General features: G+C 43.4%; 2 protein-coding genes across 2 annotated transcripts in view; both read right to left on the bottom strand.

Moving 5' to 3' along the window:
* LOC134666119 (apoptosis-resistant E3 ubiquitin protein ligase 1) overlaps positions 1-8,519 on the bottom strand; it is a 68,264-nt gene extending 59,745 nt beyond the window's left edge. Inside the window, exon 1 of the mRNA XM_063523275.1 lies at positions 8,263-8,519. Within this exon, the coding sequence (XP_063379345.1) occupies positions 8,263-8,428 (166 nt within the window). The 5' untranslated portion in view covers positions 8,429-8,519. The remainder of the gene's footprint in view (positions 1-8,262) is intronic.
* Positions 8,520-9,283: 764 nt separating this feature from the next.
* On the bottom strand, positions 9,284-17,540 carry LOC134665169 (peroxiredoxin-5, mitochondrial). Its single transcript, XM_063522026.1, has 3 exons — positions 17,344-17,540; positions 17,002-17,268; positions 9,284-9,712 (listed from the first exon to the last, which is right to left on the bottom strand). The coding sequence occupies exons 1-3, from the start codon at positions 17,443-17,445 to the stop codon at positions 9,515-9,517; spliced, it is 567 nt and encodes a 188-aa protein (XP_063378096.1). The 5' UTR covers positions 17,446-17,540; the 3' UTR covers positions 9,284-9,514.
* Between the last annotated feature and the right edge of the window lie 795 nt (positions 17,541-18,335).

The following is an 18,335-nucleotide window of genomic DNA, read 5'->3' as shown; positions in this document are numbered from 1 at the left end:
CGACCCGCTAGGTGGGTTCGCTGCTCGTAGGCGCTTTTCGCAACAAATCGGGAAATAACGTTATTGGCTACAGCTTGGCAAAAAAGAGTATAAATTAAAAAGTGGCAACACTCTACTGTCGTCCCGTTTTCTAATATTAATTGGTTTGTAAGGGACGACACTACAGTGTTGCCACTTTTTAATTTCTACTCTTTTTTGCCAAGCTTTACATGCATCGTAACGCGTAGCTTGCGCTAGCACGGAACGTGTTTATTACCTGTATGGAACTAAAACCTCGGTGCGCTCATTTAAATGTCTCCTTCGGATAAGAACAATTTTCTGCAACATACCTACTCGACTCGTAGACGACATTGACAGACACAGTATTTGTCCGCGGCCTTACATAATAAAATAAGACCCTCCTTACATCAAATTACATAAGTTTTTATATTAGTTACTTAATCAAGCGGAAGATGTTCACTGCTGTGCAAAAAGGGCAACATAGAAAATTTATAAAAACATACCTTTTCTGCCTCTCTGTTGCGCAAATATGCAAGAGCGATAAAGATGCAAAAGCTGATTTTCGATTATCGATGTTGGCGGTAGGCCAACATAGGTCTTGCCATGGTCAGTGGTCAAGTTGCCATATTATATTAAGGAACACACATTGATGTGCATACAGGCAAGTCATGCGCACATAGACGCACTAACGTTTTCGGACTATGGCGTGTCCGCTATGTGCCATGATGCACGCTATGTAAGCTCAACGTATGCTTAATGAAAATTTAGTAAGCATACAATATTACTCGGTTACTGAATGTACGAGCACCTGATGGCCACGAAGGGTTGCGGGGTGCGGGACGCAGCACACGGCTAGAAGAGCGCGGCCGATCGGCCGCTCCAACCGGTCGGCGAGTCACCTCTGAAGCACGCGCACGTCGCTCAGAGTCAATTTTTATAATTTTTATAATTTCGTAATTTTTAGTAATAAATATATAAAAGTATTGCTGGAGTTCTTATTGTCCGCCTGGACACTGAATACAATTTCAATAGCTGGATGTGCTAAAGGTAACATGCTTTTGCTAAAGTGATCAGCGCAAGGACATCGAACGCATCGTCAATGTTTACGACCGACTATCCGCTGCCGATAGCCGCTTGCCGACTTTTATGTCTCTCATTTCCCTACGATAGCCGAGCATATTACAGTTTATGATGACTTTCTGACAAATTTATGTATCACAGATAGAATGTATCTAGGCATGATGACCGGTTATTAAATCGGCTTCGTGATCGAACACTTTAAACTCTCGCGTTTTGTACACATACATATTTAATTACACAAACGGGTCTACCGCGATATAATTTCATTGATTTTACCTTTAATTCCGACTCAGCTGAAACGTCGGAATTAAAGGTAAAAACAATGAAATTATATCGCGGTAGACCCGTTTGTGTAATTAAATATGTGGCTTCGTGATCGCCCATTGGGTACTCATTTACAGCAGTTACATAAGAAAGTACCCACTTGTCTGTGTGAATATAACTTACGGACACTGTCGATGTCGAGACATTTTACCACCCAACACTTTGTTCTGATTTATATTATAGGTCTGATGAGTGTCAATTTCTGCAATGATTGGGCCGGCTCCGTTGCCAGTAGCTGTTACAGTGTCCAACTGTAACAGTTGAGCGCATTAATGCAAGCTCGGTGTTTTAATATCGCATTCGTTTAGGCTTGGCCCGCACCCAACACGCCATTGCAGATGGACACTCGCCTCTGTATTTCTGATTAAGTTACAGTGTATAACTTCACATATTTCATGCCTACCTTTGCATGCGACTTTGGTATGCATAATGAATTATTCTTACCTAAACATAATTACATAACCCTACGAGTAATAAACAGTTTCAGTGGCCCCACGTTGGGCGCCATTTGCACGCTTCATTATAAAGCCTTAGTTGTATTAATTAAAATAAAACATTTAAACCACATTGAACTTTGGCATAGATACATAAAGACGCTTTCAAAATTAAATGAATATGTAGGTAAAAAAAACATATTAAAATTAAAATGAATGAAGACGAAAATGTGAAAATTTGGCATACCTAGTTTGATAGGTTTGATTAAGCAATATCGGAAAGGGAATGAAAAAGCTATTTTGCAAATTTAGTATAATGCTTTCTCACATGGTTGGCAGGCGCGACGCCACATAACGTATGAGCCAATAACATGGCATACAGAAAGGCCATAGCGAAGGCCGTGCCCAGTGGACAGAGACCTTTTTGAATGAGTTCCAAGTGTTCGCTCGCTCGTGGCTGCACTTGAGGGCTGGCCTGAAGCTTAACCCGTGGAGGGTCCATTGTTGGTTGTGTACACAATAGGTACAATACAGACTATAAGTAGCTGCCAGCCAAACATGAAATACATGTGAAATGAAACATGTTTAAGGGCGCTCTAGGCCGAAAGTAGCGTTTAAGGGATTAAATACCACTTTTTAGGAATATGTATTACTAAAATCGTATCTGGTATTGATACAATTGTTAAATGTTCAGGAATATTTTCGAATGTTTGGTTCTTCTATCATTTATTTCTTATTATTGTGTAGAGCACGATAACAGTGATAAATGTCAATTCGCTCAACTAGGAATAAAATGCATTAAGATATAATTTTGTGTTACTTATCATTTAATTACAGTGGGATTGCTGATGCTGTAGGTGTAGGTAAAACTAAACGAAAGAGTTACGATAGAAAATACTTCTTGCAGTCCCTCGTCGTTTGCACCACGCGCAAACATTATTACGGCCAGAGTGCACTCGCCAATTAGTTACAGTTGCTTTTTACTTTTTTACTTTTTGCAGAGTCCCCTAAACTGGTATGTAAAATTGTAATTGCATTGTGCAACGTCTAGCCAACTTTAGCTAATTAATATAACTTTACTAATTTATAAACTTTACATTTCTATATGGTAAAGAATGTGTTTATTTTGTGTCCAACTGAACTTTAGGTTTCGGCATAAAAATCATGTTTCGGCCAAAGGATGGGTTTCGGTAAAATAACTGTCAAACCCTTCAGCCGCACCTGGTAACAACTTGGTGGTAACTATAGTAGGTAATAACCCGAAGAAGACTACTCACATGTCTAGTTTGCCTGTCTTGCGACAATACCGAGTATTTCCACGTGCCGTATATTACGGCTCCATCGGCCCGAGAGGATTTATTCCCCGCGTCGCGAACGAGGGTTCGACTGTGAAAAACTATCGCTCGTGAGTTTCCCGCCGATTGTTTGTTTGGGCTATAAACACGGGAGCTTAATGTTTCCTTAACAAATGGCCTTCTTATGTATAGAAAGTTGGACAAACTTGCAATAAAGGCGAAATTGTTTTTGTGGTACCTATAAAAATGTTTGTTCATTTATCTTGGACGCCCAACAGCTTAAACGTCTAGACAGATTAAACTTGTGTAGCATGGAGTAATTGTGTAGTATGTTGTAGTATTCATTTTAGTGATATAATATTTGTGTAAACAGTCAGTATTGTTTTATTATTTTATCGGTATTAGCTTAGACTATTAAATAAAACTTATAAACTGTTACCAATGTCCCTAAACCCATACATACATATAATATAATTCAAGTGAATTATAGGTACCTAAGTAGGTACCTACTCGGTTTGCAGTTACCTAAATTTCGATGTTCGAATAGTACGTTTAAATTCGAAGACAAAGTTTTGACAAGTTGCATGTTTGTAGATATAACAAAACTCGACGGTGGAATCTCCGGATGCGAATAAATCCTTGATAACCATTGTTATTAAAGTGGAAGCTTGCCTCATGTGTAATACGGCATAAACCAAAAAAGCTCCGAATTTATCATCCTTAAAAAGATGTTACTATATGTACATACTAGAATTAAGATCACTATTAACGCGTTTCACTAAGCTGTTTCCCTTAAATCTGCTGTTTTTCATAAGGCGTCCACCTCATTTCGTGTAGGATCTAGTAAACTTTACTGCCAAAGCTTAACCAAAACAATAAATAAAGCAACCAATTAATAAATCCATGCATTTCCAATTAAAAGCTTTAAAAAGGCACCAGCAAATATAACCTATCTCTTTCATTATTTGTGCATTGTTTTGTTATGTGGTGCCGGCGACCATCGGCCCTTGCGAGCGTAGATTCTAATTGAGACAAGCCTACCTGAGAACTGTGACACCCCGGACAGCATCGACAGCCCTGAGTTGCGGCTGTGGGAAGGATGGATCATCCCTATGGAACATATCTCAGAGTCCTCAAACTGCCACATACTGAAACTCGACAAAGGACTAACACATCCAAATCTTACACTTTAATGTTATAAACTAAATATGAATATTGCTTTGATTAATAGATCTTGAGCTATTGATGATGTTTGTATCACATGACGAGTTAAAGCAGTTTCAGTGATGTGTTGCGGATATGCATGTGGAACGTCCGCGCGGCGCGAAGGCTGCGGCGAGACTGAGCTTGGCCGGGTGGTAGGATTGCCCCCACCCTGCCCCCCTCCTTTTGTGTTAGCGGCAGGGGACGTCATGGGACCGGGACGGCCTGTACTGAGGTATTATCGCTATTCTGTCGTATTGTTATCGTTTTCATTAGGGGAAGTAATTTGGTGTAAGATGAAATTTGATGCATTAAGGATGCTATTGTTTGGTCGTTTAGCTTTACATGCTTTCATTTTGACTTAAATAAACGTGTTTCTGGCATTTCACTTTATTTCGGATTCAATTTATATGTGCTGTAATAAACCAGATACACAACACATTTGAATATGGATATACCAGAAACGGCTCTGTCCGGCCCGACACGTAAATAAAAGTAACCCACTTCGTCTTGTACCCAAGTGATTAACATTAACTGCATTCGAGATGCACTGAGTTACATAATTATGTACATCACATACAAATAATAATATACTTACCTATACATAGTTCAAATTCTGCATAGTATTTGTTGACTAATGTGAGTAATGTGCGTAACACATACTACCATACTAGTATCAGTAGTATCATCTACGAGCATGTGCTACGCCGTAGCCCGTAGCCCTTTTTCCCGCCTTTAACAGTGGAAATGTTCGTAGACGTTGGTTTCGCCTAGCCCCTGCCCGGTAGTAGCAGTCACAGTAATTATGTACCATAACATGTACCAAGTAGTATAAGATAATGTATATTTTATTAATCTTCTATACTCGTACATTTATACATATAGGTAAGGATCCTTCCGTATGAAAGGATAATCCCATCCTTAATTTGATTACGACCACAAAGCGAATTAGTCCTGATGAGATTTTAAATTGATCTCATGGTAGCGGGCGTTATTATGGTGGATCTGAATCGGATTAAATTGAATGGTCAAACCGGCCCGGGACGTATCGGATCTGCAGTGTGCGCCACAATTAACTGCTCATCACTGAGCCAAACGTCTTGTGGAGAACAGGAGGTCAATACCTGATTGAGAAATCGCCGTGCCTATTGGTGTAAAACATACATATAATCACGCCTATTTCCCGGGGGGGTCGGCAGAGACCACGGATTTCCACTTGCTACGGTTCTGACATACCTCTTTCGCTTCCTTCACTTTCATAACACTCCTCATACACGCTCGCCGGTTTATGGTGCTCTATTGGTGTAAGGCTTGTATTAAACGACGCGCTTTTATCGGCAGGATAATTCACTTGAATAAGAGTCCACAGCAAGCTTGGCCAAATTTCACCTTCCCATATATTTTTTTGGCAATCGTATTGTGATATAAAAAAGCGCTACGACTTTTCAAACATTATGTTGGCAGAAGCCGCCTCTTCCAGTAAGATTCTCCCATCGTCTCTATTGGTAGCAACCAAGGCAGCAGCCTTCTCCATTTTTTTTCTAACTTATGACTGTGTAAAATAATAAGAATTTGGGAGCACAGAGGGGAGGGACGGCCAAGAGAATCTACGATGGGAAACCTCCTTGTCAACGCCTTTCTCATTCTTTCGTGATCCAGAGAGAAAGGGACGGAATCTTTGAGATTGCGCCCCGGTCAATGGTAAGCGATCTCTTGGTAGTGTGCCAATGTGCTGTCAGGGGGGGTTAGAGTTTCGGCACAGAGAGAACTCCATGAATACGAGAACTCTTGAGTGTTGGCAGAAGGGGTCTATAGGCCAGTCGCCGCCGATAGGACTACCGTTGTCTTATTTAAAACTGCTGACCCGTAACATGTCTGACTCAGGGCCTATGATAACGAGCCGGGGGTTGCCACTACTGGCCGATGCGGAGGTTGTCATGAGGGACTAGCATTTGGTGCCCTGCAAGCTTCCTTCGAGTAGGGTAGGGGGCTTCGAAACCAGGTGTTTCGGCCTTAGGGAGGGAACAGCGTTGGCTGTTGCAGTACACTGTGTTCGCGGTTAAGTGCTCACAATTCCATGTTCACTGCCAAATGGGCAAGCTGTGCATGGTTAATCAGCCCTTGCCTACGAGTCCAACACACCCTTTCTAGTTCCCCGGCTAGGGGGACGTCTTCCACGTTTTAATAAGAGATCAGCCGATTTGTACAAGTTTATATAATTTCTATTTAGTTTCACCTGTCTCGTTGTCTGTATACTGTCCATAATGATATCTACCAAGCTAAATGCGATTCACTTCCCATTGTTTGATTGAGCTGGAACTGAGTATTAAGTGACAATGGAATATTACAGACTGGAGGTGACTATAAGAAGTCTGTAATATAACCATATTGTGGTTTGTTATTGTTTCCTTCCTATTTGTGACCTATATTTAACTGAACTTTCTCGTGTCATACAGTGGATCATAAACAGGCTCTCCATAAACATAAGCATATTTGTAAAATGTGAGATTTGCAGCCTTTTCAGACAAAGTAGATAACTAAATTGTCAGTTGTCAATAAGTGTAGTTTTTTATTGCATAGTATTCGCAATTTCGCATAAAAGCCTTTTTGATTAGCTTTTGGCCTATTTGACGATCATAATGTAAATTCATATAGATTAGCGTAAGAATATTTTCTTCTAGCCTTAAGTTCGCCTTTTGTACAATTTTTCTGTGCAATAAAGTTTAAATAAAAAAAATAATTAATGCTGTAACTTATCATTATGAAATAAATAAACTAAACTGAACTACCTATATCTTTTTGATTCATTGAAATTTCCCAGTCATGAAAATCCCAGTTTATAGAGCATGAAGTGAAAATCTAAACTAGGAGGATTTCTTTATAACTTTTACACTTACTTCACTTAACTTTTTTGACTTTTATTTATAGAAGCAATATTTTTCAGAAGTCAGCTTATATGCATACGTCGGACTCCAGCGGGCATTTTCGTGGCATGTCAGAATGATAGGTAAGGTTCGCAAATCAATCAATTCACTTTCGAGTATTTGTACTTAGTATTTGGTACCTAGTATTTATAATGTAACAAATAAAGCAAATCTTTCTATTGATTAGACGGCACTCTACCAACAAATATAAGTATGAACAACAGTCATAATGACGCATGTCAGCTATTTATTTGTTTTTTAAGTGGCCACTTCAGTGGGCTATCAGTCATCACTTCAAAGAGTATTTACACATTAAAGATGAATAAATGATAACGGGTAACTAATTTAATTAACTATGTTACAAATACTAGGTACATTATAATACTCGTAAGTTAAGATTTTTTTGTAAACCTTACCTTGCCCTCAAACTGCCCCCTATAGTCCGACGTTTGCTTATATGTATATATTCATCATACACCTGGATTGGACACAAGCCTCATCAATCATTAGATAAGAAAGATTCTGTGGATAAACGAGCACATATCTGTTAAGAAACTGAAAGATAAATCAAAATATGCTAAACTTTACATTTATACACACCATTTCGACAAAGAACTGCATTGTCATGGCTCTTGTTATACAACTGGAATTGTGTACAATTAAAGGAAAATGACGAAATCCGGAACTGATTATTATAATATTTAAGTAAAATAATCTTTAAAACACTCAACAATCTTAAGAAATGAAATCCTTCTGTTAAGTTTATTCACTAGACAATCTCATTTAACGTGACTCTAGGAATGTACATGGTATTAATTAATATTCTGCGATAGTTAACAACTTTCCCTTCCATTTGGTTGCGGCATAACAGAGTGTGATACGAAGCGCGGCGATTGGTCCGAATAATATATAATTTACTCTTCAGGTAACAACTCTACATACTTACAACTGACTACACATAAATCTCCATAATTTTAGCCGTGATTTAGTATAATTACTCACCATATTCCTTAAATAATTTCTTGTATTCGCCAAGATCGTTCTGGTCCAGCCACTCTTCCACTTGCGCCGTCTCGTCTTCAAAAATCTCGGTCAACACAACATTTGTTAAATAAGTTAACGAACACAGAAAGAATACAGTACCGAAGTATTGCATCCGCTTTGTCATTATCGAGAATCTTTAGTCATAATTTAAATGTTTTTGTAAGTAAACAAACGAGAAAGGTACAAATTAGATTTTGACAATTCGATAAACGTTCGGAAACGCGGATCAATAATATAGCATTGACATTGACAGTTCAACAAACCGCTACGTTTAAGTAGACGGCAGTTAAGTCACAATAATGGCCCCTCCAAACGTCACAGATATGCATAGAAAGAAGGTAAATTAGTACCTATCCTATGGAAGTGCTATACGCGTGCCTCCGTGAGGGACAAAACATACGCAATGCGACACTATGATTGGTCGAGTTTATTTGTTGCGTACCATAATCCATGCTAAATTTACTATGGGGAATAAAAAAAATGTGACTGTGACAAGGACAAACAATAATAGCTCTTTCGCTGCTACTCCTACTGAAAGATATAATTTCTGAGCATTCGTTGCCTGACGTATAAATATTTATTTTTATTCTGTTTCTAGGATTTGTTGTTATAGCGGCAACATAAATACATCTGTGAAAATTTCAACTGCCTACTAGTTACAGTTTGTGGTAACCGAGAGACGGACAGGCAGATAGACATACAGACAGGGGTCTTAGTAATAGGGTCCCATAATAGTCAGTCTAGCGAATAGCGAAGTATCGACATCAGTCGTTTGATGGTTTTTGATAATCATGATAGAGGATAGTGTGGGGTCATGGACGACCTGTGGCCCATTTTATAAAGCTACAAGTTACAATTTACAAGCCGAAGTCTCTTTCTAACCTTATGTGTTAGAACGAGACTTCCGCTTGTAAATTGTAACTTGTAGCTTTATAAAATGGGCCACTGGTTCATATTATTACATAAATAAAATATGAAGTTTATTTCAGATTGACATGTTTAATTCGTTATTGGATATATCACAAAGGAGTGCTCCAACAGTCTACGACCTGTTTAAAGCTATAGGTGTGTATTACAGTCACGATAGACCTGACCGCTGAAACAAAAACTTAGCTTCACTAGTCTTTGACATTACTTTCCAAATATAAACTACATATTAATAAACTATATTTTTACTTCAACGGTCATCATTGATAAATGCTCAAACATTTTACTTCTTAACTTTAAGTTTGTCCGCAAGGGAGCATGAGAGACCAGTGCCATCTGGCTCAACATTCAGCTGTTCAACTTTGTTGTCGTTGATGACCATAGAGAATCGTTTGGAACGGAAACCACCGAGTGGAGGCAGGTTAGTTCCAAGATCCAGGGCCTTGATGAATGTGCCATTGGGGTCAGCTAGCATGCGGACCTGAGGAAAAGAATACAGCAAATTAATGAGTAGTATGTGATAACAATAATTATTATAATTATAAACCCTGTGTTCTTATAAACTTAAGCATCAGTGATGCTTGTAATATCAACTTTATGAATATTAACATAAGGTAGAAAATCAAATGTATAAAAAACCATACCTATGTTAAGAACAAACTGATCACCATGAATACCAGTTTATAATTTGACTGCAAACAAAGTAAGCTGTGTGCTTTTAATGTAAATAGGTATGTATCAAAACAGTCACAGTTGGAGTGTAATTAACGAGACAATAATGACTGGCAAACCATATTCATGTGACCTTGAAGTTTAGTGAGGAGGTATTCTGTTTCCAGTTTTTGTTGTTATTTATAACAAGCAAGTAATAAAAATGTTGATCTAGAAAAACAAACAAATGAAAGTAAGCCTACATGCAACTTAATTGAAAAGTAAAGATAGCATTCTATTTGATGAGTCTTACCACAATGAGAATAAAACGCTAATTGACAATAATTTACACATTATCTTCCATATAATGAAAGAAAGTCTGTGAATTTCACAAATTAAATCACGGTTAATGTTAACCAAAAAACTAAAAATGTTGTTAACAATGATGTTGGTGGGAATTGAAAGTCTAATTAGCATATGAATGTGTGAATTGTCAAGCATAAAGGTCAGTTGCCTGCTCATGTTGTGGCAAGATGCGGAAAATGGCTAAATAATTTTAATTAAATGGATAAAGTTATCATTCAACAATTTAAAAATTATGTATGCTACTTGAAGGGATAATATATTATACTTGTATACAAAGGATTTCAAGATTGATTAATTTAAGGGTTGGTAACATTGATCTACACATTGATATTGATGAATGCAAATAATAATAATGTATTCTTCCCCTTTACTCATATTATTGCGATGAGTTGGTGTCTAAAGAGAATGACGAATATTAATTAGTACCATAGAGGTCATTTAAGGAAGTTATGTTGTTTTTTTTATGAGTCAAGTTTTAATGATATACACATTAGGTAATAATTGATAAATGCAAATCATTAATTTTTCCTCTTCTCATATGGCAATGAGTCGTGTCTGAAGTACTACAGAGGTCATTTGAGGAAGTCATGTTGTTTATCCCCATTTTATTTATAATTAAGATGAATGATGATGATGAATTCTTTTTTATTTAAGATGAATGTTACCACCTAATTTATGTACCACATTTCTGGCAAATAAACGATATTTCTATTTCTATTTCTATTAATTGTAAACCCATGTGAAAAACTTAAGAGAAATAAATTAATATAAAAATTTTACCTTCCAATAAAATTATTATTATGTTTCCTATCCACATCGGATATCTTCATTGAGAGAGTAACGCGATCGTTGACCAATGATGCCGCTAGCGTCTATGTAGTCGCTCCGCCCCACGCCGTGACGTAGTTCCGCTTCCACTTCCTGCGAACCGTTGCTCGCTTCCCGCCACTCGCCACCGCCATGTCATTGTTGAGGAGAAGTACCGTCGGCATAAAAGTAGCCTAGTAGCCTGCCAGGAAGGCATTACTCAGATATCCGATGTGGATAGGAAACATAATAATAATTTTATTGGAAGGTAAAATTTTTATATTATGTGTTCCGTACTCCACATCGGATATCTTCATTGAGACCTGTTTATTATCTCCTGGTGGCGAGTTAGCGGGCGCGCAAGCGATAGGGCTACACCTACTGTCATAGAACTCAGAGAACGAATAAATATGTATACACCATATTGCAACCCATGAAATCACAGTGACTCGTTATAATGTGAATTACAGGAAATTGAGAATTGAAATTGTAATCTCAGGTTCGAATCTGACGTTAAACTGGTTTAAGAGAATTCTCATTCGAAATCGCATCCGATCCGCAGAATCTCGGCGAGTCATGTTCCCAATTAACATAAGCGAAAATATCGCTAAGTGAATAGCTTTCCAGCCAATTTAGTTATTAAGTACATCGTGGATCAAAAGCAATCGTAGGCGAGGCCGGCTTGGATGAGACTGTGGCTGAAAGAAATAAGCGAAGTGTCCCCTAACATTTTGTGTAATTCTCGCAAGGTGACGTACCCAGACTACCTACTTATACTGGGTCTATACTTTATTCCGGAGCTTCTAAGAGTCCAGTCGGTAAGACACGTTATCTGGTTTAGAGCCGAATTTCGGACACAAAATAATAGCGTTAAAGTTATCTATATAATTGCCCGGGCTACAGTGTAGTAGAGTAAGGTCATTGACCCTGCGGCCTGATGCTAACAGCAAAAGTGCGGCAGCTATTCTATCGTACTTCTTCTAACGTACCTAACGTTGTAGGGCTATTTAAATTAGGGCAAGTAGATGTCACGCGTCCCAAGCTGGTGCTTTGGGAGGCGCTGGTCTCGCTATTAATGGCGTTGGAAGAAGGCATAGTGTCCGATAGTGGTTCATACACAGCACTTGTGAGAGGCTTATGAACGAGTATCGTTCTGAAAGCTAACATGGATAATAGAAATAGACGTCTGAGATAGCTCGCTACTTCACTGGATAGAGGTACCTGGCAGTTTATCTTATTTTTGATGCACCATGAAGACCGTTTCTACATTGTGGCCGTACATGCAGCCTAGACAAGGGGACGATCTAGGGGCTCCCGTTACTGTTTTCTATACAAACACAGTACCGGAATCGGGAATATCCGGTTCTTCCATATTAGACAGTTGCGTTTCGTTCGCTACGTAGCGTTAGACCTTGGCATGTTATATGCATGCGCCAGTCACGCCAGTAGCGGACGTCACTCCTGATCCCGCCAGCTCGGTGTTGGAGCGTCCTATCTGACAGGAGCTACGCCTCATTCTTAAGGTCGTTGACTCGTAAGGGAGGGCGGTCTGACGTTGTGTTCACTAGGACCGCCAGTAAATTGCAAGCTTACCACAGCTGCTTTAGGACTCCTTATCACGCCGTCGCAGTACACAGACTAGGCTGGGAGGTGGAGACATCCATGCCAAGTCTCACAGGCAGCTGTCAAAGGTCGTGGTAGCAGTTCAATGAGTCTGTTAAGAAATACCGTGGCACAGTGCGAGGGCTCTCGAAAGCGGAGGCCGGCCAACAAGGCGCCTGTCAGGTGAAGACAGTCTCGGCGGCTGCTGGGCGCAGCTGCCACTCGGGCGCGCAGTGACTTCTTGATAAACCGTTGCCCTCGGGGGTTGTACCGACCTGGCAAGTAGCAAGCAACCAGCGCGACCTGTAGACGGTCTGCTGGCATCAGCAGTTTTTGCGACAGCCGTAGTAACGGAAGGGATGTAGTGTCGCCGTCGTTTTATGTATACTGTACCGGTGCGGTTGTATGTTTACACTTCTGTCGTCAGCGCTGCAGATGCGGCCCGTTAACGGTTACTCTTCGCTGAAAGGGCCTTACCTCGTACATTGTCTACCAATATTGGAGATTGTAACGGACTGCTTGCATAAGATGAGGAAGAAAGTGGTGCGAGGCTTTCGGCAGCTCCGTGTTGCTGGGGACTGCGAAGGCTTCACCTTCCTCCATGAACTAAAGTTTGCGAATTTGAGACTGAACAGAAGGCATTGAGTCTCATTTCTGCGAGAAACTCTGCAGCAAGGCAGGCCTGTATGTCGCGAAAAAGAAAACTTTCAATCGGTGTGTTGTGCCGCGTGTCCCACGTGATGTCTAGGAGCGTGATGGTCTAATTCGCTTTATCCGAAGAGACACCCTATATCGAGTTAGTATAGGGCATCGAGTTAGTAGCATGCTTTTAAGGAAATCGAACTGATGAAATCAAGTCTAAAATCGATTTTGGCGCTTTGCGTAACAAAACTGTTTCGATAAAGTCGAATACAGACAGATGGAAACTGCTGGAGTCCTCCTGGCCCCTTTCTCTTAGCACCGGAAACTCAAGCTTGTTCAGGCGCAGCGGGTTTATTTGTCCCATTTTGTTTATTATGGCTTTTCGCACGAGTTCGTCTTTGTAAGACGGAACTTAAGCTGGAGAGCGCGAGCAAGTAGAGATAATTATGTGAAGTCTGCAGACCTTTTCGATGCCTTTCACCTCGGTTTCGAGCGGTCGCACAGGGCCTTGTCGCTAGCTGTTCTCCGGTTGGACCACTCCATGGCCTCGAGAAGTCGTAGGAGCTTCGAAGCGACACAGCGAAGTCGATCAGCACCTTTATGAAGCCCGGGAACACGACGTATTTTCCTCTGAGTATCGACATATCTTACCGCTTTCAACTCCGGGCAGTCGAGCCGCGCTAGGACGGGGCTCTTTACGACCTTGTCTGCCGTCGCCGGAGGATTCTTTAACCGAAACCAAGAGCTTAGCGGTCTGTTCGTGCTGTACCATACCATACCTATACCTGCACCATAGCTATAGGCGCCTGCGTACCTCAATGGAACCATGTGGACAGGACAAAACTGATACTGTGGCGCCCAGCGAGCAAGGGACGACATCGTCGTAGTTGCAGCATCGGTGGACAGCATCGGCGTGATTGTGGCAACCGCCGCCGCTCGGGAGGCGCCGGTGCGTGAAGCTAGGGGCGCCATCGTGGCGGCCGGCTCGGGGGGGGGGGGGTGGGGCACCGGTGCCTGAGGCCGGGCGGCTCATGGCGGCCGCCACTGGTTCGGGAAGCGCTGGTGCGTGAGGCGAGGACCCATAGTGGCGGCCCGCTCTAGAGGCGTTGTCGCGTGAGGCGGGCGGCTCCATCGTGGCGGCCGCCGCCACCGGCTCGGGAGGCGCCGGTGCGTGCGGCGAGAGGCGCCATCCTGGCGGCCAGCTCGGGAGGCACCGGTGCATGAGGCGGTCGCCGTCTGGCTGGCTGGTCTGCGAGGCACTGCTGTGAGGCGAGAGGCGCCATCGTGGCGGCCAGCTCGAGAGGCGCCAGTGCGCAGGTGGTGGTGCCATCGTGGCGGGCGGCATCATCGTGGCGGGCAGCGCCATTGTGGCAGCCGCCGCCGCCGCGTCGATGCGTAATGCGAGAGGCGCCATCGTGGCGGCCAGCTCGGGGGGCAGGCGGTGTCATCGAGCGGGCGGCGCCATCATGGCGGCCACCGTCGCCAGGCTCAGGTGCGAGAGGCGCCGTCGTGGCGGCCAGCTCGACAGGCGCCGGTGCGCGTGACGGACGTTACCGGCACGGGAGGCGCCGATGGCTAGGCTCGTAGTTGCACGCATCATCACGGCGACGCTGTTGCCCTCGGCGGTGCCATCGTGGTGGCCACCACCGGCGCGTAGGTCACCAGCGACGTCATGACGGCCGGCAACCAACACGGCGATCGTCGCTGTACTCGTAGCCTTTCCACTGCTTACACGTAACTTACCTTCCTTCTGCTCGAGCAGTCGGGACGCAGAAGCGGTCCGCCTTCACCTTGGCGCGATCCACCCGCGATGCGCCCGCAGCTGCAGGAGCGGGCGTATGACGCGCAGAGCCACGCGGATCTCTCGGAGTCCCGCTGGACTGGAAGCGTCCGCACCGCAACTGCAGCAATAGGAGCGGGCGTGTAACGTCTCGTGGAGTCCCGCGGACTGGAGGCGTTCGCACCGTGACTGCAGCAACAGGAGCCGGCGTGTGACGTCTCTCGGAGTCCCGCGGACTGGAGGCGTCCGCACAGCGACTGCAGCAGCAGGAGCGGGCGTGTGACGCCTCTCGGAGTCCCGCGGACTGGAGGCGTCCGCACCGCGACTGCAGCAACAGGAGCGGGCGTGTGACGTCTCTCGGAGTCCCGCGGACTGGAGGCGTCCGCACCGCGACTGCAGCAACAGGAGCGGGCGTGTGACGTCTCTCGGAGTCCCGCGGACTGGAGGCGTCCACACCGCGACTGCAGCAACAGGAGCGGGCGTGTGACGTCTCTCGGAGTCCCGCGGACTGGAGGCGTCCGCACCGCGACTGCAGCAACAGGAGCGGGCGTGTGACGTCTCTCGGAGTCCCGCGGACTGGAGGCGTCCGCACCGCGACTGCAGCAACAGGAGCGGGCGTGTGACGTCTCTCGGAGTCCCGCGGACTGGAGGCGTCCGCACCGCGACTGCAGCAACAGGAGCGGGCGTGTGACGTCTCTCGGAGTCCCGCGGACTGGAGGCGTCCGCACCGCGACTGCAGTAACAGGAGCGGTGTCCACCGTGGCCCGCAGCGTCGCGGTGTCTCGGAGTCACCTTGGACGACAGCAGAAGACGCGGCGCGCGCGGGCGGGGGCGGGCGCCGGGCCCGCGCCCCCGCGCCGGGGGACGGGGCGCCCCGGTCGCGCCGCAACTAACAACACGAGGTACTCCCAGGCTACTGCCTGAGAACCCTCCGCGAGTGACGAAGTAACTTCTGAACGCCAATAAAATTAGAATATCTTAAACTGGCTCACCGGATGGTTCGAGACAATCCAAACCTCCTTATCGGCGAAGCGCGGCGCCCGAAAGCAGCGCGCGCAGGCCGTCCGCCGCCGCGCCGCCCGGGCGCCGCCGCCGCCGCCGCAGGCACGATGACCGCACGTTCCCTCTCCGATGCGGAGCGACTTGTTACCACTTGTTAACAAAAACCACTGACGCACTTCCTACTTCGATCTCGAAAATGCGAGTTAACGGTAACGATTTTAGCAGCATGGAATGTGAAAATTAATTTAGCAAGAAAAAAGTGGGTAGAATCGAAAAGCACCGTTCGATGACTTCGATCGCGAGACCGCCAAAAGACTAATAGTGGCGATCTCTGCCATATCTCACTATTTAATCGACCGAGCTTTGGATCGGAAATGTTAAAGCACCATGCTGCAAAAATATACGCAAAAAATATTTGCGGACCATCGGTCAAGACGGTCGACGAAACAATGTCATGGCGGTGGCGAGTGGCGGGAAGCGAGCAACGGTTCGCAGGAAGTGGAAGCGGAACTACGTCACGGCGTGGGGCGGAGCGACTACATAGACGCTAGCGGCATCATTGGTCAACGATCGCGTTACTCTCTCAATGAAGATATCCGATGTGGAGTACGGAACACATAATAAGATCACCTTCACGTTTTTATTGTGATACTGTAAACAAAATGATTATATTGCCATACCAAACTAGGTACCATGATAGCAATGATAACCTATGACTTCAATAGCTTATCATACACTATTAACCTGCATAAATAATGGTAGACTGATGCATGAAATCAATAACTGAAGCACTGTGTGAAACATCCCTAAGTTCCTAGACATATTGATTTGTTACTAATTATAAACATCAAACCAGGGTATTTATAAACAGACAACAGGGCATATTCCTAATGCATATTTGTATCACAAATAATGCTTACCTTTCCTTTAGTATTGTGTTGGGCCCCCCACGCAGCCATCACATAAGGATCGTTCACGGAGATGCACACAATCTCGTCAACTCCCTCGGCCTTGATCTTGTCGGCATTTTGCACGTAGCCGGGCAAGTGTGTCTTCGAGCAGCCCGGGGTGAAGGCGCCGGGCACGGCGAACAATACAACTTTCTTTCCCGAACCCAACTCGCACGTGTTCACTTTGTTCGCTGGTGAATCCTCAAATAAATCCGCCGCCGGTAGATTGTCTCCAACCTAAAAACCAAAATCAAAACAAGTCCTTTTATTACCTTCCAAGTTACATAATAGCCAACTAAGTTAAATTACAACCTTTATTGGTGCCATGGCTAGCTGAGACGTGTGCAGCGCTCGTGCTGTTCGCGAGGTAAATGCAGTAATACCTCGAGTAATTAGAGAGGTCGTGGGAAACATTGGCGATGGAGTATGTATATTTTATTGAGTTTGACACTTTTGTATCGATTGATTTGCCGGTGCGCGAATGAAATGGAACGAATGAGAATGACCTTCAGTATGTCTATATTTACATGTATAATACATGCGAAGGATTAAATTCACTTATTATTAAGAAAATTGTGTATCAGTTTGAAGAAAAGGTATGTTATTATATTTTAAATCAATGATATAAGGATTATAATGAAATTGACAAAAAAACCGTAAAAATACATTTTTTTACAATTTACTAGCGACATCTAGTGACTAGTAGTAGCAGACAGGGTTTTAATGACAGTGACTGACCTGAAATGGACCTGAATGACCCATAGACATAATATATATATAGACGTAGTCTCAGCGAGCTGTCACTGTTGCCACTTTTGTTTAGTGTACGATTAAAGTTGCTAACACACTATCGCACCGCACCAAGGTCATTGTGGGACGCACCCATAAGTAAAAGGGAGAAAGCGATATCTCTTTCTCCCTCTTACTTATGGGTGCGTCCCACAATGACCTTGGTGCGGTGCGATAGTGTGTTAGCAACTTAACAATGAGGCCCACGTTGCTGTAGCCATGTCGATAAAGTCATATCGATAAACTATCGACATTTCTTGCAATTTTAATTTTACTTCAAAGGCTTAACGATACCTAAAATGACCAAAAACGCTTTTATTCTTTATTGTGGTTATCAGATCACAATTTTATAGTCACGCCCCAGCAGGGAACCAAGGGAAAGTTCAGATATTTAATTAAAATACATAAATACCTCCTAAAATAGGTGTTCCGCAATAATTGAATTATATTATTATATTATAATATATTCATTATCCATTAGCATTTCAATAATGTTTATGTTTAACGAAGATATT

The sequence above is a fragment of the Cydia fagiglandana genome, chromosome 1, assembly GCF_963556715.1.
Source record: "Cydia fagiglandana chromosome 1, ilCydFagi1.1, whole genome shotgun sequence".
In the NCBI taxonomy this organism is placed as follows: Eukaryota; Metazoa; Arthropoda; class Insecta; order Lepidoptera; family Tortricidae; genus Cydia; species Cydia fagiglandana.
The sequence above is the reverse complement of the archived record's forward strand: the minus strand, read 5'-3'. Positions and strand labels throughout refer to the sequence as shown.

Excerpts from the sequence above, each read along its gene's own strand:
- LOC134665169 (XM_063522026.1), bottom strand. The coding sequence starts at position 17,445 with ATGTTTCCCACGACCTCTCTAATTACTCGAGGTATTACTGCATTTACC. Across the intron at positions 17,269-17,343 it reads TAGCCATGGCACCAATAAAG|GTTGGAGACAATCTACCGGC; the intron begins GTTGTAATTTAA and ends TTTGGTTTTTAG. Across the intron at positions 9,713-17,001 it reads AACACAATACTAAAGGAAAG|GTCCGCATGCTAGCTGACCC; the intron begins GTAAGCATTATT and ends TCTTTTCCTCAG.